We start from the raw sequence: 26666 nt of genomic DNA, 5'->3' as shown, positions 1-26666 counted from the left end.
ACACGCACAGCTGTGTGTTTAATAGACGGTGTAGCCCGTACGGCCTGTTGCGGCTGCGGTGCTGCTGCTTGGTCAATATTAGCGAAGCCCTCCCCGCAGTTTTTGATTGTTGTTTTTACTGCGGTGATTAGACGGATCAGCGAGACGCTGAAGAAGACGGATGAGGAGAGAGGGAGAGGAATATTATTAGTGTTCTTTGTGTCACCCGTCAGGGATGCGTTTGAAAGGAGCGCTGCTCAGCACGGCTATAAATAGTAGTCTGTGGTATTTCCGAAAATAGGTTAAGCTGCCATCTCTGCACTGCTGGCATGACATCACCACTCTGCTGCCAGCCTTCCACCCCCCAACCCCTGCCCCCCTGAAGAAGAAGGAGGAGAACAAGAAGAAGAAAAGAGAGAGAGAGCATGTGTTTGTGTGTGTGTGTGTGTGTGTGTGTGTGTGTGAGAGAGAGAGAGAGAGAGAGAGAGAGGGAGTGAGATGGATAGAGGAAGATGGGGCAGGAACGAGTAGGTGTGAGAGCTGGAGAAAAGGAAAGAGAGCGCGGGGGATGGAGAAAGGGGGGAGATAGATGTAGAGAAGGAGAGAGAGGCAGAGACAGACAGAGAAAGAAAGACAGAAGACAGAGGAGACACAAAAAAGAAAGAAATATTGAAAGAAAAATGAAAGGGTTTTGAGAAAGTGATAAAGGGTAGAGAATAGGGGGAGAGAAAGAAAAAAGAGACAGACAGCGACAGAGAAGATCACAGAGATACAATGATAAGATGATATCATCATGCATCCCGACTTATTATTACTGTTGTTACTGTCTTAGAAGCTATTATTGTTGTACTCTGATGCAATATTACATCTGATACAATCAGAGTAATAAAGGCATCTTCAACTTGAACAGAGAGAGAGAAAGAGAGAGAGAGAGAGAGAGAGAGAGAGAGAGAGAGAGAGAGAGAGAGAGAGCAAGAGAGAGAGAGCGAGCGAGAGAGAGAGAGAGCAAGAGAGAGAGCGAGAGAGATAGAGAGCGCGAGAGAGAGAGAGAGCGCAAGAGAGAGAGAGAGCGCGAGAGAGAGAGAGAGAGAGAGAGCAAGAGAGAGAGAGAGAGAGAGAGAGAGCGAGAGAGAGAGAGAGAGAAAGAGAGAGAGAGAGATGTAAGGTCCCCCATCTCTTTTTGCTTTTACTTTGTTTATTTCTAAACACTGGGAGCAATGATGTATTTTTCAGAGACACCGTTTGTCTTTGCTTTGCCGAGATTTTCTTTGGCGGACACGAACACTCAGCCTCAGCCCGAGTGACTCACACATTGGTGACTTTAGTGCTTCTGTGACGTAAAGTTTGGTGACTCACACAAAGCGCAAGTGCCTCGTGGCTGAGCTTTCTCAGGCATTACAATCAAGATTTACTGATGTGGGTCCTGTTTCCAATAATAGCTCTGTGCTCTTAGGAAAACCAGTGTAGAGAATAAGAAACTGATCTCTCATTGTATCTGATGTAAACCCCATTTCCCATCAGATACATTGGCTTGGGTTTTGGGGGAGCCTATACCTACAGTCTTTCCAAATGATTCTGGGTAGGCTCTGGACACACAGAAGGCAGTATTTCCCACTAGGGAGCCTGTAGAACTGACACTTTCTTTTATGGCATGACATTTCCACTTTTATGGTGCTTTTCTACTATATGGTACCAAGTCTACACGACTGTACAAGGCTCTTCACGGCTCTGCTCGTTTGGTACCTGGTTGGCTTTCCACTATAAGCCCCCACGCACCTCGCTGTCTCTGAAATGTAGCTGATGATAATGTCACAAAACCCAGTCTCTAATGGGAACCACAGGTTTGAAAAACCACAACACGGTGGTGGTAACCTTCAGCTTGTTTACTCATCAAGTATTGTAGTTGGTGCTGGATGTCTGCATTCTCTCCTGATTGTCAAGTCTCTAGAGTCGTGTTGAGAATAAAAGGTATGGTGTAGGTACACTAAAGTTACAAACAGTGTAAGGTACAACAGTGGTGTTATAGTCCTGTTGTGTCCCTAAAGGTAGACATTGGTAATGAGAGGTGAATATTTGTAAAATTTGTAAAAAGAGGTGAACTGTGTAAAATTAAAAAAACGTTACAGTTTTAAATTCTACAATTACAGTAGAATAAGGTTCAATTATGTTCCCTAATTAAAGGTATAGAATCTATGCCCTTGAGGGTACCACCACAGTGAATTTGTCTGACAGTGTAAAAGTGAAAAAGTATCATGTGGTACCTTTGTTTTTCAGGATCTCAGCTCCCGAGTAAGGCCTTCTTGAGCATGGCCTCAAAGGGACCCCTGCTCTGAGCCGTATGACTCTACGCAGGGAGCATAGATGTTGGGCACACTTTAAGGTGCCTGCCTTAATTAAGGTTTACAGGTTACGCTAGAGTACTGCTTATATTACAGAACTCATTACAAGCTCATTAGGCTGGGGCAGGGACAGTATTGTTGTTGGAACGATTAGTGTGATCACATTGCAGCGGATCAAACTCAACACTTTGGTGGTCAGGTCATTATGGGCAGCGCATCAAAGATCACAGCATTCAGAGAAGAAACTGATCACAGGGCTGTGTACACACTGCATTAGACATTATCCCACTGTTCAAATGTAAAACAAGGCTATGTTCACTAACCCTTGAGCTACGTTCACATTACCAGCTTCATTGAAGCAACGGTGTGTAATAGTTTTACCTTAAAGTGACAGCTTCAAAATCATTGTGACTGTAATAGGGATAATATGACCCCTGTTGTTGCTACTCTGGGCTCAGCACTGTAGAAACTGTGCTATGTCACTTTGGGAGGAGAGTAGGAAACCACCTTTTTTGCTCTGATCTGATTAGACTACTTCTGCTTCCAACTTTGGCAACTCTTCCTGAAATGGTGTACATGCACACATTGATATGTGTACGTGACTGAGTCCCTAAGCCCTTTGTAGTGCACAAAGTAGGTCCCTAAATCCATCAAGTACTGTGCAACATGTATGACACAAATCCATTATATTCAGCTATAACCTGCATTCAGTGCATTATTTTGGTTCACAAGCTGTAGTTTCACCTGTGCTGTGTTGTAGGACGTATTGAGCCATTTGGGACACAGCCCACATGTCGTTGCAAGTGCTGGCTGAACACGACATGTGAAGTCAAGGAAAGGAGAGCGTAGGGCTGGGGGGTTGGGGGGCGGGTAGTAATGACGGGGGTAGCTTAGGTTTAGGCTAAGAGAAGGAGAAAGGGAGCTTGAAGGAAGATTTATCCCAAAGACCTCCACTCTTAATGGGCACCTCACAGCTCAGGGCCAAAGTTGAAGGAGCAGGACCACTGTTCCTCCAGCAGCAGCAACAGCACTGGAGTTGCAGTAGCCTTGCAGTAAATAAAGCGGCAAATGGAGGCTGTCAATGGAGAGGAGGCAGAATAGTGTCCTCCATTCAGCTGCTTAATCACAGCTATGTCTCTCCATCTCCCGCCGAAGCCCCAGTCTCTCCTTTAGATTTGTCTGAATACACTACAGCCCTCGATTTATGCAGCAGCTCTTTAGAAACGGCAGTAATCACTATGCGACAGTTGTGAAATGTGGTGTCCAAACATTTATAGACGCCTCTTCAAACGAATGATTTCCAGCACTTTAAGAGGGACATAATATGAAAAAACCAAAATCACATTAGCATGAGAATGTAGAGCCTGCCAACCCACAAACTGTGAAATAAGACCAGCCAGGTTTATTTTGTAAGGATGGAAAAGTCAGAAAAAAAGTCAGTCAATAATCTTTTCTGAAGAGACTTTAGAATTGTCTCACCGTCTCTTCTGAGTCTCTCCAATCACAGCATAGACCTGCAAAAGAATACTGATTAAATGTATTTAAAAAAAAAGAGAAACAAACAAAAAAGGCTAAAATCCAAATTTCTGCTCCTAACTCCCAGGCTGAACGGAGCTTTGTGTGGCTCATTCTCATTTAAAGAATCAGGCGCTGACTCTGGGCATTCTGAACTGGGCTGTGTAGACAGAAAGGAGAACTGTATTGTTTGGTCCTTGTGGTACTTTGACAACTGTGTGATCTTATGATTAGTAAAATGTGTCTCATTATATTACTACGTAATAATTTTACCTTAAAATTCAAGTTTTAAAATCATTTTTGATGGTCCACTGAACTGTAATACAGAGAACAGAGCCTCTGTCGTTGCTACTCTGGGCTCAGCACTGCAGAAAGTGTACTATGTAACTTGCTGCAGTGCTGAGCCTGAAGTAACCACCGCAGAAATAAATTGAAAGTGGAAAAGGGGTGGGTGTGAAGTCCTACCCTCCTGTTAAACTGTATTATGTTACTGTAATATAATACACTTAATTTATTTCTGCCCCAGTAGGCAATAAATAAACAAATCTTTGTTACTTTAAGCAGCTTAAAGTCTCCCTGCTCAATGCCAAGTGCTGGCTATAGGAGTATAAACCCCCACAGCATCGGACTGTGGAACAATGGAGGCAATATTCCAAGAGCTGGATATGTGTGATGTATGCGTGACTAATCACATTGAATGCCACCGAACGCCACAAAATCCTCACAGCAATGTTCCAGTGTGTGGTGTAATGTGACTCCAGAAGTGTCGGATGCAAACTCCTTGTTGATAACCTTCAGTTGAAAAGAAACATTGGGTGTGGCGCTACACTATTGCCCAAGTTGACAATGTTTTCCTCTCTCCATCCAGTCTGTAACACTCAGCAAATTAAGAAATTATTTGTGCAGAACAATGCATTTTCACTTAGATATTCAGCAAAACATCTCATTGCAGCAGAGGTATCCAGACTATAAATGTGGAACATCTTTCCTCATGTGGAAAGAGGTGATTTTTCTTGCAGATTGCCATCAAACGCTGCGGCAGATCGTTTTCTAACTCCGTCCCTTTCCCTGTTTTCCCCCCCTTTATCCCGCCGCTCGCTGCTGTGTCAGCACGGTCCAGTTGCGCTCCCTTTATGTCGAGTTTCAAACAATTTCATCATGCAAGCCCCCCAAATTTTTGCACTTGGTATGCAACAGCGTGGCGGTAATTTGTACGTGTTTGGATTCCAATTATGAAGTTGTTAGAGCCGGTGCCTGTGGGCTGCAAATTCGTATTACACCATACATTAAAGCGCAGAGAAACACTTTCAAATTGAGATTGTATTTCTTTCTCACTCCATGTTTTTTTTCCCCTCTCTCTCCTTTCCCATCTTTTTTTTTTTCCTGGCTAATATTATTGCAGCAATTAATTTGCTCTAGATGCCCCGTGTTTTCTGCCTCTGCAAATGCATCCAATTTGGAAGCGCCGTAATTGCAAGATACAAAGATACAAGGTTTTCTCCTCCAGCCGAGGGTCAGGGGGAGCGCGTCTTGACTGCAGGTTTCTAGACATAACAATGCTTTGATGTTTGCAGACGCACTGCTGCCTCAGCCAGACGTTGTTGTAATGGGTAAAAAACGAACACGATCGACTGACTTGTTTGTTTACCGTAGGAAATCAGTTTGTTAGGACAGGACTTAGAGTGAGACAGATCCTGCTTTGACACAGCCCCTCTTTCAGCTTGTGGGAATGTGGGATGTGACCCTCTGGTCCAGCCAGGCTCGATCAGGAGACAAAGTGGAGAGGGACTCTTTCTTTTTCCTTTTGAGTGGAGTATGTCATTTTCCTCCAGAAATCAGCGCTACATCAAAAACAGGCCCCGTGAAACAAAGTTGTTTGTATATATGGTGTTCTAGTTAAATGTTTGAGAGGGTTTCCTTTGTTTTGGGTCATTTTCCACATATTGTGAATGTACAGTACCAGTCAAAAGTTTGGATATCTTCTCATTCAATGAATTTTCTTTGTTTTTTATTATTTTCTACACTGTAAATGATATGGAAGACATTAAAACTACGAAGGAACACATGGAATTATGTAGTAAACAAAAAAGTGTTAAACAAACCAGAATACAATAGATGTATTCAATACAATAGATGTTTTATACAATAGCTTTGCACAGTCTCTGCGTTCTCTCGATCAGCTTCATGAGGTCGTCACCTGGAATGGTTTTCAGTGAACAGCTGTGGCCTTGTCAAGAGTAAATTTGTAAAACTGCTCGCCGTCTTAATGTGTTTTAGACCATAACTTGGGTTCAAATGTTTGACCTGGTACTATATATATACAGTGAAACCTCTACCTACGAACTTGATCCGTTCCGTGACCTGGTTCGTAAGTAGAAAAGTTCGTTTCTCGAGTCAATTTTCCCCATTTAAAATAATGGAAAAGAAATTAATTCCATTATTCCAGCCCCCACCCCGAAAATCACCCTTTTTGCACTGATATATGTTTACAACACTCTCAAATTAGTAAAAAAACACATGTAGCATTACTAAAAATAAAAAAAGAAACACAGTGGAAACAGTAATAAAAAAGAAATAAATAAAGTTTTAAGTGGTTACACATCGCTACCTTGAAGACGTGACGACTGGCTGGAGGAGTAACACAGGCACTGGCTGTATGACGGGAGGTGGGGGGTGGGTGGAATAACGGAGAGTAGGCGGGTGAATGTGGGGAGCTGGGGAGCGTAGATACGGCTTAACTTCGATTTTCACAGCATTTGTGAAACAAAATCGAATTTCGATGTCTGCTATTTACACTAATGCTAAATTGCTAAAGCTACAATGTGCTAATCTTAAACGCTCACTCAAGTCTGGGCGCTGGGAGACTCGCCTATTGGGGTCAGTGGCCATTTCTATCCGCCGGCTCAGCGGAGCCTCGGGTTTGTTTCTAGAGTCATGGTTCGTTGGTGGAGGCCAAAAATATTCAAATGCCCGGTTCGTATCTGGGAAAGTTTGTTAGTAGAGGTTCCACTGTATACATATATTTCACAGAGTAAGAAATCATTTTATTTGTGTAGTGCTATTTGGTGTTTGTGTTAAACATGTGCCCATTGATTGCTAAGTCAAGTTTTTGGTAGCGTAATAAATATATGAACAGTTAATGTGAATAAAACTGAAATCTTCCTGTCACCAGAGTGTGGGTTTACATGCCCCCCCCCCCTGAAAAAAAAAAACAAGGACAAGAGAAGAGAGAGTGTGAGAGAGGAAGAGGACACGTTTTATAGTAGTCACTTTCACACCTACAAAAGTGTGATCCCGCTGTGTGCTTTGATATGTGCCAGTGAGGGAGATTAACCCTGGCAAAGCTGGGCCTGGCACTGGTGTGAGTACACGAGTACAGCACTGTAGTGTGTTTACGGTCACTGTCATGGAGCAAGGCCACACTCATAACGCTGCTCTGCGCAGTGCACTGCTACAAACTGATCTCTTACATCTAGTCAGTGAAGCTAGTATTTCTCTTTATGAGTAATGTCCTACTTATTTTAAAGGGGACTTACTGTCCCACATTGACAGGCGAGCACGGTTCTGGGGTCTTAATGCAACGTCTGTATCTTTGGTCAATGAGCAGTGAATGAGCAGAAGCTCTCATTTTCAGTCATTTTCGCTTGGATCTTTTTCTTCTCTGTTCTGGTTTTGCTCAGCGCTCCTATTTCTCCACACACTTTGTGTTTGTCCTGTTTAGTTTCACCTCGGCTTTGTGCTCTCATATGATCCCAATTGTAACGTCTTCTCTCTTAACATCAGAAATGGAGCAGTATCCGAGCGGCTCTTTTTATGCCATGTTTTCTGACCCACAAAAACCAAGTGAGTGGTCCTGTCTCACAGGAAGTAGGAGTAGAATAGTAAAGTCAGTAGACATTAGCTGGATAAATTCACTAGAAACATTTAAACTGTCTAGAGATAGCTGAAAAGTCTCCTATTATTCTCAGTTAAAATCTGATATTAAGATATCTGGAGTAGATTTAAAATGTTTGCACTTCAATATATATCACTGGGTGCAGTGTACTGCCTTGTTTCCTTTGGGCTCTTGTGCTTTAGTGAGTGGCCTTCATCTGGCGGTGTTTCATCTGGATAGTCCAGAGAACAGTGGATGACATTGGGTCTCTCATGATGCTCTGTTACCTTCTCTCTCAGTTTGTGGGTGTTTGTATGTGTGTGTGGCTGTTGTTTACACCGTTTGAGTGTAATGTGCTGTATTTGTGTTCTGATTTGGGTAATTCACCATCATGTGGTTTTGGGTTGCCCGTGGTGGCCTCTGATTCTCCACAGAATACAGATCCAGTCGTTCACAACAAAGTACTGGGGGACTATTAATTGCGCAAATACATTTTAAAGTGTTTTATTAAGGAAGGCATACATCATTCTGCTCATTCATTGGTTCATTCATTGTCTGTAAGCACTTATCCATATAAGCACTGTAAGCTGGAACAAACCCTGGAGGGTGCACCAATCCTTCACAGACGCAGGGTGGAAACCCATGCAGACACAGAGAAAACAAACACCTGCTCATTTGTCATGTAATGGCAACTGTAATATAAATATATATAAAACACAGTTGTCATTTTATTCAGGAAAAAAATAACATAAAAATTAAGTCTTTTGAAAATGGCAAACGCGGGAAATTGAAATTAAGAAGGTTTTTCTTTCTCTGTGATGATTTATCGAACAGTGACGATTGGCCACTGGATTTATGAGTTCCATCAAAGAAAAACAACTACAAAAGCATGCGCATCTATTTGTTCTGTTCTTGGAGATAAGACTGTAAAAAATATCTGTCAGTTTTGGTTTAGATGATTGAAAGATGATCATTTCTGTTGTGGATATAAATAAAAATATGTATTTTTTAAAATATATATTTATGACTTTTTAATACTACAGTTACCATAAAATACCAAAAGAGCCAGAGAATATTTGAATTCTGAATTACGGTTACACACAAAAATGTTTAAAAAAATTATTTGTACACCAAATATACCCCAGAGCATCTCTTTCTGCTTGGTTTTCTGTCCCAATTACTATTAGATTTTGAATGCACAGTGCACACACATCCTAATTGGAACGCTGGTCTCTTCAGACAAAGCTGTCAGCTTGCTCTTGTGAACAACAATGCAAAAAAGAAAAAGAATTGTCAGCGGAGATATTTGTCAACATTATTTTATGAGAGCCTTAGTTCAGATAGCCCTTGAGCTATAGGCCTCTCTCTCTCTCTCTCTCTCTCTCTCTCTCTCTCTCACACACACTCTCTCTCTGTCTCTTCTGTCTTTCCCCAGTGGCTGTTCCTTTCTACCCCCATGGGCATTTCCTTCTGCTCCCTCTCTCTCTCAGTAGCTCTCAGAGTTTATCCCACTCGGTCGGGATGTGGGTGGTTTGGACAGTGACGGCAGGCTGATCTATGGAGCTGGGGCAGGAGCTAAGACACACACTCATACACACACACACACACACACACAAACACACACACACACACACACACACACGCACACATGCACACATGCCCAGTGAAGAGTGGATTGGACAGGCGCCCCCATGCTAGAAAATAGACGCTCTGTATTTAGCCAGTCCATGGGGATTCCTCACAGCAGCACTGGCCTTGTCATTGTAAAGGGCCTGCTTGCTTCATGCCTGCTCCATTCTTCATCAAAGCCGGTGGTTAACCCCTTATAGGACCTGTCATAACTTCATACTATACATGGAAACACTTTACTAGAGGTGTCCATTCATAAAGCCACAAGAAGGGGTTTCAAAAAGCCAAAAAAAAAAAGAAAATTAAGATAACAGAGAAAAACGATGTCTGCTGTTGTAACTTTAAAGGTGAATCCTATTTCTCATTTAAGATGAAAGAGGTTAACACTATGGATCCTGTCAGAAATGCAGAAATGTTTACTCCAAGTGTCGTTCTTGGACCGGAGTTACACGGCATAGTGATTAAAATCTTCCCGCACGAAACGGGTCGGCCCTTGAAGAGCCTGATACGTCATCAGAACACAAATAAGAAAAGGGTGGGGCTTAATTAGCCGGCTCTGTACTGGTCTGCAGCTAAAGGAGCACTGCTGGACTTTAGAAGTGTTGAACAATGCTGTATCACCCACTCCTATATCTTCTGTGACATGAAATTGAATCCAGCTTCTTGTTCCGCAGCTATATTTTTCCAACCTTCCAGTTCCACCTTAAAGGCTGCAGTAACATAAGGCAGTAGAATTGATTTGATTCACATTTTAAGGTGGAACTGGAAATGTACTAGCTCAGAGAAAAAGGTATGGTAGGGATACATTACTGGTCATTAAAGGTACAAACAGTGTAAATGTATCTTTAAAGGTTCAACAGTGGTTTAAAAGTCCAGTTGTGTTCCCTAAAGGTACATTACACTGTATTTTTCAGAAAGAGATGTAAATATTTTTAAGATTTAATTATAAAACCTTATTAAAAATAAAATAACGCAATATCGAAGTAATAGCTTTGGAGATAAAATGGGGGCATTGTTTGGAATCCAAACAATTTAAAAATCTACAATTATAACAGAATAAGGTACAGTGATGTTCCCTAATTAAAGGTACAAAATATTTACCCTTGAGGGTACCACCGCAGCAACAGTTTTTCTGACAGTGTACTAGTGATATTTTATGCTTGTTATGGAAAAAAGGTCATAATACATAAAAAGTACTTAAATAAATAAAATAATACAATAGTTATCAAAGGTTTTAAAGAAAAATACATAATTTTTTGTAGTTTATTCCCCATGGAGAAACGAGAAGCCCCAGCCATAGGCAAAGCAAACAAATGGGATTCACCCTAATTCTGAAAGTTGTTAATAGGTGTGTGGAGAACCAAATATGACAATGTAAGTTATATATTTAGTTTTTGAGAGTTTGTGTTGCCTGGGTGGCGATATGAACCACTGGACAATATATGGGTCGCTTGAAAAAAAAGTCTGAAAAGCCCTGCTGTGGATGAACTCCTAGGGGGAGGTAGCTCCTTAAAGAACCTGTCATAATACACACAAAACACAGTAAATCTTTATAGTGGGTGTCCATTCATAAGGCCACTCCATACCTACATGACATTAGACTTTTATGAAAACTGACATGAACCTACTTTCATGTTTTCATTCATTTTCTTTGACCATTTAATCCTGTGCAGTTTCAGGATGCATTGGACGTAAGGTAAGAACACACTCTGGATAATACCAGTCCATCACAGGGCACTACACACACATAGGTGCTTTGCACACTTTTGCATAATACATCTCCCAAAAAACATGTTTTGTTTTGGATCCTGGGAGGATAATGTGAGAACACACCAAACTCTTCATAGACAGGGATTAAACCCACAACCCTGCTGCCTGTAAGTTTTTACTCATTCATCTGTAACTCAGTCTGTTTAGTTTTGCAGCATTTTGTATTGTGTTTACTTTCATGCAGTTAGTCTCTTGAGTATGGAGTCATTTCCACCTTAATGTAACTACAAAAATATGTCAATGTTACTGCCCTATGGAGCATTTCTTGGCTGTGCCTGAGAGGGAGTGATAGCCTGAGCCATTTTGGATTGAGAAAATATATTTGTTTCCTATTTACCAAGTCAGGGCTGTGTACAAACACAGGACCTTTTTCCAGCACACAAACAGAATCGAGAGTTAGCAAACGGTGAGGAAATATTCTCTGAATTTTATCAAATGTGTATCTGATCAAAACCTGAACATTGCTTGTATAGATGTTTACCTAGGTCCAACTCAGATGAAATGGAAGGTTTATGGAGATGTCCCATAGCCTTATAAACACACTCCTACAGTAAAGTGTTCACTGCTAATTAACAGGGCATTGCATCATTCCCAGCATACAAGTGAAAGCTGTGAATACTTCAACAGGGTAAGGTCTGAAAGGTCTGTCACTATCCCTGACTTTAAATAAGACATTGAAAGTTATGCTGATTAAAAAATATGAATGGTTCCAGGCGATAAAAACTAATCAGTGGAAACAGTCTGACAACTGTCTTAAAATAAAGGGCAATAAAATGCAATCCATCCTGCTCCTGAATGTAAATCAGGTCTGGTCTACAGAGGTGAAACAGGGACTCTTTCTTCTTCAACACCATCAGTTTCATCAGTTTTATCAGATTCTTTGACAGATTGCTGGTCCAGTTTACCTCACTTTCTTCACTCACACTCTGCTGCTTGTATTCACAGTGACTTGCAGTCTGCTGAAACAGGAAGAACATGTTCATGTTAAACAGACAGCTAAAAACCACCTAAAACAAAGCAAGCGTTTATGAACAGAGATACTAAACAACATAAACCACCCTCAGAACACATGTGAGGTGCACAGTAATTTGTGCAAAGACCTTCTCAAACACAGGTGTTTAAGAAGCAGAGTAAATGAATCTCTGAGCAGCTGAGAGTCATTGTCGAGGGGAGGAGCCAAGAGGGTGTTGGAGCAGGACTGAAGCATTTGCTGGGAATAATGGCTCAGACCAGTTTCCTAGGAGGGAGAAATAATGATAAATAATGTCTTAGAAATGCATGTTGTGACTGACATTCTGGAATGTGAACTGAATTTAATGGATAAAGTTGCTTTCACATGGATTACGGGATTCGCTACACTGGCAGAATGTAAAGGTGGGCGGACCTCCCTGGGCAAGAAGGGGGCAGAAAGTAACTACACTTAGGCTTTCATCCACGTTTGATGCACTTTATATGACTCTGGTCTGCATTAGTCAGCCTTTCATTTTATTAGCTTTGCTGTTTTTATTTATTCTTTTAATTTGAGCTATTCCTGAGCTTTTGTTATTGTTTTACATTTTATGAATATTTATTTATTCATTATTTACATTTTTGTACTTTAATTTAACTTAATTGACTTTAATATTTTACATGTTTTTTTTTTTTAGATTTTTATCTATAATTTATTTTACCTTGGTTTTTCATGTATTATCTCAGCTAAACTGTAAATGAGGGACACACCCAAAAAATAAATAATCTGAAATAAAAGTGAATGAACTACAAAGCAAATGTATCTATGGCTCTCCTCTGAACAGTGTGTAGCTTTGCAGTGCAGTGCACAAAATTTGCAAATCCACATCTGTTTCATGTATCTTTGCCGGGATTGGTCTCCGGTTTGATGTGATTTGGTGTGATCCTGTGTTGTAGTTGACATGTACTCAATTTCAACACCTGTCTCCCATAGCCACACCCCACACCTGTAAGCTGTAAGAGACTCATGACTGAACTCGCAGGTGCATCCTATTGTCTCATGTTATTTAACCCCTGAGTTTGCATTCTTGTTTTGTTATTTATTTTCATGATCGTATGATGTTCTTGATCTAGTTCAAGGGCTACCTCTAGTGTTAAGGCTTCTAGGTGTGTATCCATCTGTTGCATAGAGAATGGACAGTTGAAACTGTTGAAAAAAGTATTGAGGAGGACGTAGGGGATGTGTTGACCTGCATGAGGCAAGCTGTTTTGTTTTGATCCTGATTATTCCCTCATGGATTACTCATTTGTCCTGTTGACTGCGGTTATTCAGTAACAGAATGTAACAGTAATGGCCGCATCCCGCGTTGCTATTGAGTGTGTAAACAAAGCCCACCACTGACTGGTCCACATCTCTTCCGTTTTCTTTTTGTCTCCCAGGCTGCGCCTTCCTCACCTACTGCGCCCGCGAGTCGGCCATCAAAGCCCAGAACGCCCTCCACGAACAGAAGACGCTTCCAGGGGTGAGTCCTTCCTTCCTCCCACCTCTCCTTAAGGCCTCAGTAGGGAGGCTGATGCCAGCATGCCAGTCAAAGCCAAAGCAGGAGTGTTTTTAGTAAAGAAAACCAGGAGGGAACTCAATCGATAAGTTCAGCCTTTTAAGACCAGGCTTAAACTAGTTTCGTGGGGCCTCTCTCAGGGGCTACGGCCACCATTGATCAGATGCTTTTCAGCCATGAGACTCGGGGGTGGGGGTGGGGGGAGCGTGGGCTGCAGATAGCAAATGTCAATTCATTTGTTCTTTCAATTTTTCCCAAATTGCACCACTTACGGGAGAAATAAAAAAAAAGAAAACAGAGGAGAAAAGACTGGTGAGTCATTGTTGCCCAGATGCACCCAAGTGAACACACAAGCAAAAATAATCCCAACCACTGGCCCCAGCAAATGTAGCTTCCATATCATCTCCCTGAGAACCATGTTGTTCTTTGTGCTGAGGATAAAACTGTGATAATGACAGAATAAACTTGGGCTGCTTGTCTTTATACACTACTACAACTGCAGTAGTAATTAACAATTCCATTGCAGTTTCAGTAAATGCCAGAAAACTAGGGGACCCTGCAGGTAGTGTGTGGTAATGACAGCTTTAGGGGGGTCCTGGGTTCGATCCTCATCTCACCTAATTATTTGCGAGGAATTTACTCTGTTTTTCCTGTGTCTGCATTTGCTGTAAATTCCAGCCACTTGGGGACGCATAGGTCAGTGCATTTGTAGGGCTGGTCCCACCATGGATTTAGGAGAGGGTTGTGTTAGGAAGGGCACTTGCATATATCTTGTGTGAAGACTGGAGCAAGTGGCGACCCAGAGGGAGCAGCTGACAAAAGTAAAGAGAGTTACACTATATGGCCAAATGTTTGTTGACATTGCATCCTAATTTACTCCTCATTTCAAGGGTATTAATAGGCAGATTGACTTATTAATAAGTAGATTTAAGTCTTCCAGGCAGAATAGATTTTCAAACAGGTTCTGATTGCATTCAAGTACATTAAACTTATGTCATTTTTCCACTGTATGGTACTTACTTCTTTTGGCTATACTTGTTTTTCTTATCTGATTTGTAATCCACTACAATACCCCCCCCCCCCCCCCCTCAAAATGTAGCTGGTGATGTTGCAACTCACCGTCTTTAACAGGAACAGCAGCTTTTGGAAATGACAAGAAAGATGGTGGTAAATTTAAACATTTTTTACTCATCATGTATTTGCATGTTGTTGTAGTTTTTAGACAGATTAGTGTAGTTTTTTGTTCCTTGTCACACTATTCAGCTCTCACTGGACGTGTCAGCCACCTCCAAACATTTGAACTGCTTCCAAAAATGAGGGTGTAATTTTAACATCTGCCGTTGTGAGTTGAATACAATTGTAGCTTGGAGTTTGCACCGGATGTCTGCATTTACTCGTGATTGACAAGCCTCATTGGCACATTCAGTCCCTGCTTGGCTTGCTTGGAACCCTGAGTAAGCAGGTACAATAAAGTACCCACTTCCGAGTACAGTCCAGTCGAGTCGGGTAGGTACCATGCAGAGGAAAAACAGCATTTGTGAGGTCAGGTATTGAGACTGTCACAAATGTACAATGCACCAATCTGGTGAACACAGTTGCTCTGCTTCTTTGCCCAATGTCGGTTTACACTGACACATGCACAGAGTATGGTTACTCCAGAGCTTCCCAGTTTGCTTCATGCTTTTCTATAGACATTATACAAACTGCCCAATATTCCACAATGTATTCCTTTTTAAGTATTCACCAGTTATAAAGGGGAGTCCACAAAGTTTGGACAAGTTCTTGCATCTGTAAAGTACCTTTTTTTTCTCTCGCAGTGAACGTAGCCTGCATCAAAAAGAGGCACATCACCAGTGGGTTGTATGTGGGCCATATGATGCGCATCCCTATACAACAGCTGCGAGGAGACACGAGTCGCACCCAGAGGCAGACGTTTCACATTAAAGATGCAAACACAGCTATGGCCACTTTGAACCATGCCGGCGGTCCCGTGAAAAACAACTTGCTTCTTTTATCCCGTCATATTTGCCAAGCTTGAGACTTGAGGGGCTTCTTTTTCCCCTTAAAGGGCATTTGAATAATGAAAAGAAAGTTGTTCTTTGAGAGAATGCCAAGGGGAGGTGTTGGTAGGAGGCAATGAGTGTGTGAAGCAGAGCATTGAAATGAAATGAAAAAAAAAGGCTTCTCCTCTGAGTTGATCTCTTTAGGCTGGCAGTGCCCGTCGGTGGTTGAGACACTAATTGCGCCCACATGCCAAGCTCAAGGGGCATCAGTCTGGGTCCACCGGATACTAGGATTATGGACGACCTGAAGATGAATGACAGGATGTGTGTTTTAGGAGGAGAGAGAGTGGCTCTTATAGCATCTGGACACTGAAAGATTTAAGATCGAAATACGATGAAACTAATTAGAGCCGAACGGTGCGTGACAAGCAACGTTAAAGCTTTATTCCAAGGAGGTTACGGTGAGGTGTTTAGAGGAACACACAGAGGCAGCGCTACTCCCTGACACTTAGTGAACAAGACGAAATGAACACACACACATACACACACACACAGTCTTGTATCAGTGAATTTGAGGGGACATTGCATACATTTCCATTCATTTTCTGCAGATTTACTATTAACTTTGGCTATTAGCTCAATCCAACCTTAAAACTAGTCTTCACTTAAAATGTAATGATTAAATTGCACATACTTTGTGGTGGTCCCTATCAGGTGAGTGTGTAACACACACACACACACACACACACACACACACACACACAAAGTACAGAACTTGCCATTTACAATAAATTGTCAGAAGATCTTTCATTTACAAAATGTCCAGTTGAGTATTTAAATACAAAGTATATATTAATATTGTGAGGAAATTAAACAATTTAAAATTGAGCACAACTACATATTTATTTATTTATTTATTTATTTATTTATCAGTATTCAGCATCTTTACCCTCTGCTGATGCCACACAAATCAGTAGAGAAAGCACTGGCTGTGGATGGAATGAGGGAGAGGTGTAAAGGGGTGAACGAGGCGAATAGAAGCCAGTGTGTAAGCTGTGAGTTTGAAGTGTCTTCACCCTTCACTCTGTGTTAAAACTGGACGAGTTGCAGTGGGCCCTGGCCAATCTGGCTTTAAATCTTTCAGGGGCTCCGAGCCCCTGCTGCGTCGTGCTGATGGTGAGTCGACGTTGCCAGTTGTTTGTTTGCTAAATCCTGCTTGATATGCAGTTTGCCAAAGGCTACAGCGTAATTCATGTAAACTAGGATTCCTCAGAGGTGGGGAGCCTTACGAATTATTTACACCTGCTATTTTCTCTATTAACTCTTTAACCAGCGTTATGCAATGGGCCATCGGTCTGAACGACAGGGCTTGCATAATTCTGTTGAGTACCACATTTTGAGGGCACCCTGAATCATTTATAAACTCTGAGATCCTAAGATGCGCCTGTTGTGGACACAGGCCCCTTACATAATACAGTAGGATGCTTTGAAGCAGCTGCACATGAGCATAAGTTCAAGCAGAGTATGGGTTAGAGCGATTTAAATTGCTGCATCACTGGTCTGTTGTACTAGACTTTTACACTGTGATGACAGAGATTTGGAAAAGTTTGGTGGATGTCTCCTTCAAAATAATTTATAAATAGTAAACTCATAAGAGTTCAAAATCAATATTTACATTGAAGAAGGTTGCTTTTGGTGGCAATGACACAAGATTAGCCATCATAGCTCTGTGTTGATGCTAGCAAATCTGTGTTAGCTTAGCTGATGCTAGCAAATCTGTGTATTAAGGTGGGCTATTTAAGGTGGACATACATTTGTTTTTGTGGTAATTACAACTGAAACTGTTGAACATTAAACGGTCTGTTAGTGCTAGCGGGCCTTAACCTTGTTATTTACTTTCCAAAAATACCCCAGGTCTTCAGACAAGACGTTTGTTCAGGAGCTAATAAGTCGAAATGCTAACTGTTAAAACAGGGCATTAGTGATAAGAGAGAATGTTTGGACTGTTTTGCATGAGGCCGTTGATTAGCATTATTTCTGCTTGCATGGTGGAAATATTAAGTAATCAAAGCAAATATCATTATGTCAGCTTGTTTTAAAAAGCTATCTCAGAGGCCTAATCTGGGCTTCGGCTTCTCCAGCACGCATTCATAACCTAATGGAGCTAAAGGCCAGAGCTGAAAATATTTTCTCCCACCGTAAATTTCACCATCAGTTTCTCTTTTGAGTTTCCATTTCAGACCTCAACATCATCAGATGACAAGGTGTTTCATTAGATTCAACGGCTTAGTTCCGAATATTTTGTAAAATCTGTGTCCAAAAATTCTTAGATACCTCTTATAATAGTACAGTTTTCTTTTTGGTTTATTATTTTTTTTTTTCATATAATGAATTTTCATATTAAGGCGCTCTTATATTGGTTACCTCTAGCAGCCTGTTCTCAATGTGAATTTGTACTTATTTGAATATAACAGCATTCCCAGGATTAATGATGGTGTGATGCCTTCCCAGTGTGAAAAATCAGCCTTAACCCCACCCTTAACCCTAAACCTAACCCTAATCATAGCCCTAACCCTAAACTTAACCCTATGTCTAGGTGTAAGCTCCAAAATTGTACATTCATTAAGATTAAAAAAAAAATAAATATATAAAAAGTATAAGAATGTTTCTTTTAATAATAATAATTAAAAAAATATATACAAATATTTGTCATTTTAATGCTGGTGAATAGTGTGTGTGTGAGTGTGTGTGTGTGTGTGTGTGTGTGTGTGTGTGTGTGGTTGTGTTGTCACTATAGGGCAGTTGCTTGCTGAAGCGAAGGTGTGTTTTTGCAGAAGAGCCCCGCAGGCTGAGGCTGAGGAGGAGGAGTGTGTGGGAGTGTGTAGGAGGGTGTTGGCAGTTTGGTTGAGGAGAGGAAGATGTTCTGACAGCTGTCTGTTTCCATAGCTCTCAGCTTATCAGCGTCCTGAGCCCAGCCGCTCTGCCGCAGCGTGTGAGAGACGAGGCGATAACATCAACATGTATACATGGCAGCCCGTCATGAGCATCTAGGAATCACATCATTGATCTGTGTGTGTGTGTGTGTGTGTGTGTGTGTGTGTGTGTGTGTGTGTGTGCAGTCAGTATTTTATTTATAAACTATATATAAAAAAGGGAATAATTGGCAAATATATCAACAACAACATTTATAAACACTAATCAGCCATAACATTAAAATTACCTCCTTTATTCTACACTTATTATCTATTTTATCTGCTCCAATGACTGTATAAATGCACTTTGTAGCTCTACTCCCTTTCTCTCTCTCTCTCCCTTTCTCTCTCTCTCTCTCTCTCTCTCTCTCAGCTCATGGAGTTTTGTTACTGTGGACTCTCATGGTCTGCTTTCAGTGGTGTTGCTTTTGTCAGTTTGCTGCTCATTGATTTGCTGCTCATTGATATTACTTTACATTATATAAAGCTACATTAAAGAGTGAATTTACTAAATAGCTGGGCAGTTAGTGTTCTCCTCTAAGTGTGTTGAGCTTTCCAGTGCAGTGTGTTACTTTGGCAGCAGTTTGAAAGGAAGCTGACTTCACATGTCTTGACGGATGCTTCATCTGTAGCCAGTGGGAGGAGCTGGCAATGGCTAAATTGGGTAAAAACAAACAAGAACACAAAAAAGAAAACAACAAAACAAAACACACACACACATATAATAAGGTGTCGGCTGTTAGGGCGGAGACACAGTTTTACTCTTGTGTAAGGGTTGAACTTGTGGAGTGGGTATGGTGTGTGTGTGTGTGTGTGTGTGTGTGTGATGTCCACAGGGCCTTTAGATACCTACTGGAATCACAGATCCACATTCTTGTCAACAGCTTACATTCACTCCCGTGTGTGTGTGTGTGTGTGTGCTCATACTGGAATTGTTTGTTTTTCACACCTGAACGCAAAGCTTGTTATCACATTTTCTCTGTGAATGTTTGAAGAGCCGCGTTCCTGAGACTCGGAAAAGAAAGGAGCCTTTTGTTTGCTGTGGAAGGAAATGACATCCATACAAAACATGTCTGAAGACGACAGCAATGACAACGCACGCTCCGCTGTTAATTGCCTAAAGCTAACGAGGTCATTTAGTGCTACACCGCCATGAAATGTGTACGGAACAAAGGAACTGTTATCTTTAGGGTAAAAATGCTGTCTGTTAATTTATAGCTCCACATCTCGTCCAGTCGAGCAGAGCAACATTTTCACCGCTGCCTTTGGAATTGCATTTTTAGGAAAATATCACAGCCCCCCAAAAAACTGTGCTATTTTGCAAACACTTTGCATATGCAATATATTATTTGCCTCACCAACATTTCTTCTACAAGCAACTGTACTAACAACACTAGCTTCGGTCTGAGCAGGCTTCAGTAAAGATGCTGCAACATTTCTGTAAATATATGATAGCATCCAGCTATAAGAACAATACTGAGGTCAGGTACGGAAGTTTGATGATTGGTTCTGGATCCTCAACTCATCCTGTAATATAGAGCAGCCAAAATATATATATATATATATATATATATATATATATATATATATATATATATATATATATATATACATACATACATGATATCATAATGTATATAATAATATATACATAACATACATATCACTGTATATATATATATATATATATATATATATATATATATATATATATATATATATATATATATATATATATATATATATATATATATATATACAGTGATATTTATGTTGCAGTTGGTGTCTGAGTGGTTCATGCAAAGAAGTACTTTATACTATGTACACTTTATATTATATAATAATTGTGTAATTACATCCTGAAGGTTCTCCATGCAGAGAACACAGTTCCACTGGTCTTGGATGCATGAAATCTTCTATAGCTATAGGCAGAGTGCAAGCACCTGGGCTTCAGCCTTTACTACTGCAGATGGTTTGACAAGACTTTAAGGTGAATTTAAAGTGAATTCATTACAAGGCTTAAGGTGGCTTCAGTACAATGTTGCCTATGCTCATAGAGTAGGGTTTGTTATGTGTTTTAGGAGTTTATTGATGAGGTTGTTGGTGACTTTAAAGATTAATACTTCATTGATTGGCAATAATAAATACGTCACTCAAATATTACAGGATGAGAAATAAATTTTATACTAAAAAAAAGCCCAGTAAAGGCCTCTCAACTCAACGTTTTCCTAACATTTAATTTATAAATGTGTAATAACATGATCACAACATTGCAAGAAGTGCCCACAATGCTTTCCTCTTGTTCTTTCAAACTGACTTCACTACACAGCCCCCCTCCCCCTGAACATATTTTGTGAAACCTCACACAGCCTGGGCTTTTGGCTTTTTCAAGTTGTTTTGTGAAAAGTTGGCTTTGCACTTTTTCTGTGAAGAGCAACAACAACAACAACAACTGTGTTTAGAAACTGTTTTGTTTCTTTAAATATATTTCTGTAGGTAGAAGGAAACACATACAATGTCGTCTTCCCAAATGGTGGGCGGGCTGTTACCTAAGGGTGGTCTAAAATGGTCCCAGGGAAGGGAGTGTTGGTAGGTTTTTTCCTGTAGTTTTCAGACAGTTAAAGGAATTAAATGTCACTCTCAGCGATTGTAGCCGTAGGGTTGTAAAATTACAGTCATTACCCCAAACACAATGCAGCAGCTCTGAAATCTTAAAAATAAAGGTGCTACCAAGGGTTCCTTGGGCGAAGGTGTAGAAGAAACGTTTTTGATTTCATAAAGAACCTTTTTTGATGTAACTTTTAAAATTATAAAGGTTTCAATTCAAATGTTTTTCACACTCCCTCACCTCTTTAACAAACATGGTTTTGATCAAAGAATCCTTTGTAGCACCTTTATTTTTAAGAGCGTACTGAAATGATGGTGTTGAAGCTGTAAAATACAATACAAACTCACATCTCTCCATTTAGTTTTTCAGTCACTACATCTCTTATCAAATATTACATCCCCCATGTGGTGGACCCGCTCTATGGAGCATATATTGACTTTTTTTTTTCTTAGAGACCGCAAAGCAATTGGATACTTCAACTGGATATTTATTTATTTATTTATTTATTTATTTATTTTTAAATAGAGAAGGCTGAGACTGGGCATATGTGTGCGTGTTTGTGTGTGTGTGTGTGTGTGTGTGTGTGTGTGAAGTGAGGGGTTAAAAGTGGAATTATTAATGTTACTCATTTTTAGCCTCTTTCAGTCTATTTTGAGTTGTGGCTGGAGACTGGGATGGAGTCATGTGACAATGCGATCTGGGTTAGGTTACTGGTTGTACTCCGTGCTTGATGGCACATCCCTCTCTATCTCTGGGGCCTTCCCTGTTTGTGAATGTGTGTGTGTGGTGGTGGGGGGTTCTGGAATGGAGACTTGGGGAATGAGGGTTGACGGAAAGTCTGACGATGGCCCAGTGAAAGGCCCACTTCCTTCAGCTGCCTATCCATCTTCCCATCCCCACGGCGGTCCACTACTGCAGGTGCGCTGTAATAGTCGTCTGAGACAGGGGGTTGTGGAGGGGTGGGGGATACAAATTGCAACCAGGGCTTCTTCTTCTTTTTTTTACCCTGTCTTTGCTTTTGGAAACCACAGCTGGTATGAAAACCGAAGTAAACAGATAGACAGACGGGGCCCTGGAAGGTTTCATATAACGTGTCATTCTTTTCGGCAAGGAAGGACACACTTAAGACATGAGAAAGCTAATCAGCTCTGACATGTACCACCCCCCCACCCCCCACATACTCCCTTTCTCCTTCCCTCCTTCCATGACACAGAGAGAGAGAGAGAGAGAGAGAGAGAGAGATTTACGTTCAACAGGCAATGATAATTGCGGCCTGTGATAAAGCATCCCTCCCTCATACCCCAGTGGATAAACCCTTAATAACACCAACTCCAGCCAGGGGCATGTCTATGGGTGGGCTGTGCTGGGCATTGCCCAATCCAGAGGAATTGTCTGCCCACCCCAAAGCACCTGCCTGTCCATTGAAATGAAGCAAAAGGAATGAAATGGTAAACAAACGCCACAAAAAATCTCTAAATTGCTGAATACCTATTGAAAAGACATAAGGCCATATATATATATATAAATGTATGTATATGTTTAAAACAGCAAAACAACAGCAATAATACTCAACTTCTGAGGGTTTTTCTCTTTTCTCCAGCCCTGGAAAGTCGAGTGGAGCTAGAATAGCATACACAGAGACGTGTCATGTTCACATACATTCACAGAGACCATGTGCAAGTTTGCAAACGGCTTTTCAACCTCCATCGCAAATGAAACTGTCACAAAGACATGCGGTGAGGCAATATTATTTCTTTCTTTCTTTTTTCCCCATCAGAAAGACATTGCTGACCGTGACTTCTGGCTATGAACTCTGCGGAGCAGTACACCCCAGTGACCAATCCATTATAGAACAGCACAATGACCACCAAAGGCCTCCTGGGGATAATCATTAAGTTGTCAGCGTGGGCACTACAGCCTATAGCTGGACAGGAATATTGCAATATTATTTTGAGGAACAGTGTGCAGAAATAAAATAATTATGTGACTCTGATACCTTCCACGGCGGCGGTGATCCATGTTCTTCATATAACGGGGCTGTGTTGTCTGCTGAGGATTGTCAATATTGTAATATAGAGTAGCAAAAGAAACCCCTGTAGCTATAATACAGTGCTTTGGAGTAATATTTCTGTTGCAGGTGGTCTCTGAGTGGTCGATGCAAAGCAGCAGCAAGGTCAAAAAAGTTCTGAACATTGTACTTGTAGCTTCCATATACACAATACACTCATATAATGAGCAGACAACAATCAAAACACAGAACATTGTGAGGTCCCACTTTATATTAATTATATCATATTACACCTTATGTACCATAATAATGATAATGTAATAACATGTTTACCAGTGCATGACTTTGTATTACTTACATGTAATTGAAGCACATAAAGTCGGCCATGATAAAATACTCTTCTATAAACTATAGAATAACTACGTTAATAACAAATGTGAAAATACTGTAACTAATTGTGATGTATTAATTGTTACTGGAAATACCAGCTTTAAAGGTTATCCATGTAATTACACAGGCATATCTGGTTAGTTACTACATAATTATATCTAATCACATGACTCAAAACTGGAGATAGAACATGTGTGTATTTGCACATATTTACATGTATTACTAAACAAAGAATACAGTACCATTAAATACATTGTTATTACATGTTTTGGTAATGTGTAATACAGTTATTAGATGCACAATATTAAATGGGATGCTCTTTCTCAAGAATTCAGCTCATCCTGTTTGGGAAAAGGAAGGCTGCATTTATCAAGGCCACCTTACATGAAGTATGGGTGGTGGGAGCTTCATGATGGGGCTGCTTATCTGCATTTTGATGTGCTTGTTGTTGTTGCCTCTGATTGGTCCAACTCTGTTATTGAAACTAAATATCCCCATTCAAAACTGGTTATGCCATTGTTCTTGATAACATATGCTCCAACTAATACTGCTGGTCTTCTCAACTGCAGTCGCAATATAAAAGCAACGCATCTTCCAGCCCTAGTCGCTAATTGTAGTAAGTTGAAATAATATTTCAGCATTCAAGACAACGACACTAAACACTCAGCTGAAATAACTCAACACTGGCGTCTGATCGAGAAGATGAAGGCACTTGCATGGCCTCGCCAATCTCCTGACTGGAATTTATGGAGGAGTTTGAAATCCCAAGTCCCATCAGACGGACCTTGGTAACCTTGGGGATTTGGAGACAGTTTGCCAAGAGGAATGGACCAGAATCCAGACTGAAAAAACTCTGCAAAGGAGCTAACTGACCTCCCAAAGCTGTAACTGGCAGAAATGACTTTACAGCAAAGTGCTAATGTGATTCATTTGTGGATTCTGAATATGAAATGAGTTTATGTTTTAATATTCATGCTTTGTTTACATCTACAAACACACACGTTGTTGTTTGTATTTCTAAGGGCAGAGTCAAAGGGCATCACCAGAGTAAAGCTGAAGTGGATATATGCAGCGGAAATATATTCAGCCTCCAAAATAATCGGAATATTTGTTTCCCCTTGATGTAATTGTAAGCTGGTATGTGTAAGCAAGCGTGTGTGTGTTTGTGAATATACCCCATTGGGGCCCTGAGGCATGTATGTGTGTGTGTGTGTGTGTGTGTAGCTGGCTAGTTTTTACAGCCTGTGTGTGTGTGTGTGTGTGTGTGTGTGTGTATGACTGGCTAGTTTTTAAAGTCTGTGTGAGTTTGTGTGTGTGTGTGTGTGTGTGTGTGTATGTGTATGTGTGTATATGAGTGAGACTGAATTGAGACGTCGCTCATCATCATGCTTTGCTGCTGGGGCTCGCTGACCAGTCGCCATGGCAACATGGGCAAACCACATACCAGGCCACTGCACAATCCATTAGGTGAGAGAAAGAGCGAGTGTGTGTGATTGTGGGTGTGTGTTGGGGAGTGGGGGGAGTTTAGAATGGGGCAATGAGGGAAGACAAGACAACACACCTTTATTTACCAGGTTTACTTGACCTGTTTTTCCTTATTTATTATTTATGAAGGTATTGATCTGTGTCGGACCGCCACTGGGACGAGCTCTGTCTTGTTAATCTGAATAAAAAATGATACTGACCTAGCGAACTCTTTTGATAATACATACATGCACACACACACACACACACACAGACACACACACACACACACACACAGACACACACACACACACACACACACACACACACACACAGACACACACACACAGACACACACACACAAATCTCTCTTCGGATCCTTGATTTTTCTCAATCAATCTCTAACAGATTTAAAGATAGGTTTAGGGTCAGGGGACATTTTAAGGCTAATTTCTCATGCTGCAGTGTGAAGATCCATGCATATATTTATTATACATTTTACAAATGCGAATTACATTTAGTGCTTGAGCTGGGGATCAATTAAAAAACCTTAATGAACTGCAAAATTTGCTTCAATTAATCCTGATTAATCACATTGTCCCTTTCTAAGACTGAAACCTGTAATAATACATATCTAAATATAACATACATAATCAACATAAGATCAACACAAATGAATTATGCAGCAGTAGCAGTGTCTATCGATTAAAAATGTTCATAAAAATAAAGTTAAAGTGCTACTTCCTTACTACTACATTTTTTGAGAGGGAGATAGAACTAGAATAGAATCACTGCTGCACACAGTGGAATTCGTTTTCATGGAATATGAGAATGTATAGTGTGACATAAATTTCACACTGGCGAGAGGAAATTTCTTTAATATACTGTTACTTTATCATAATTTCTCAGTGTCCTTTTGCCGATTTTTGAATTTGAATCTCTAAATTTGCAGAGTAAAAATTTCAGGGAGAGCTTCAGCTTTAATAGAGATATTTAATGCATAGCTCATATCTTCTGAACTGAACATTAGTGACACTGTGATGAAACTGCTAATAGGGTTTTAGACTCTGTCAAAAGAGTGAATTATGAAAGGAAGTTATGGCCTAATTTTGACAGAAATATTTAGTACACATTGAATGAATCCTGGGATTTTGGGTCTTTGTAAAATAGCTACATATCTATTAACACCAGGCTATTAATACAAACACCTCACTGTAAAAAAGAATCCGTAAAATTTATGGTAAAATCTGGCAGCTGTTGTTGCCAGAATTTCACCATAAAATATACGGTCAGGTTTTTGGCAATCATTAATTTTACATTTAAGTAAGTCTTAAACATTTGAGTAGTCTTTAAACATTTTTGTTTACAGTACTTTTCTGTTAAAAACAGATATACACTGTAAAAAAGCCATAATATTTACATAAAATTAACAAAGGAATATTGTTTTGCCATAAAATTAACGTGTAAATTGTGTTACAAATGAGAGATTGGCGATTGAGATATAGCCATATTTAGATACAGCCAAACCACATCCTGTATTCAGCCCTTAAAAGGAGATATTGCTGAAAAGACCAAAGAAATGTGCGGTATCTGGATGCCACACTCCAG

The 26666-nt window shown here is 40.5% G+C and overlaps 1 protein-coding gene across 1 annotated transcript in view; it reads left to right on the top strand.

Annotated features, from left to right (window-relative positions):
- Window positions 1-23100, top strand: part of LOC136671369 (CUGBP Elav-like family member 5) — a 32036-nt gene extending 8936 nt beyond the window's left edge. The window contains exons 2-3 of the mRNA XM_066647042.1: window positions 13495-13577; window positions 22974-23100. Of these exons, the coding sequence (XP_066503139.1) occupies window positions 13495-13577; window positions 22974-23006 (116 nt within the window). The 3' untranslated portion in view covers window positions 23007-23100. The remainder of the gene's footprint in view (window positions 1-13494; window positions 13578-22973) is intronic.
- Window positions 23101-26666: the final 3566 nt, after the last annotated feature.

Source organism: Hoplias malabaricus, chromosome 16, assembly GCF_029633855.1.
Source record: "Hoplias malabaricus isolate fHopMal1 chromosome 16, fHopMal1.hap1, whole genome shotgun sequence".
NCBI classification, from domain to species: domain Eukaryota; kingdom Metazoa; phylum Chordata; class Actinopteri; order Characiformes; family Erythrinidae; genus Hoplias; species Hoplias malabaricus.
The sequence above is the reverse complement of the archived record's forward strand: the minus strand, read 5'-3'. Positions and strand labels throughout refer to the sequence as shown.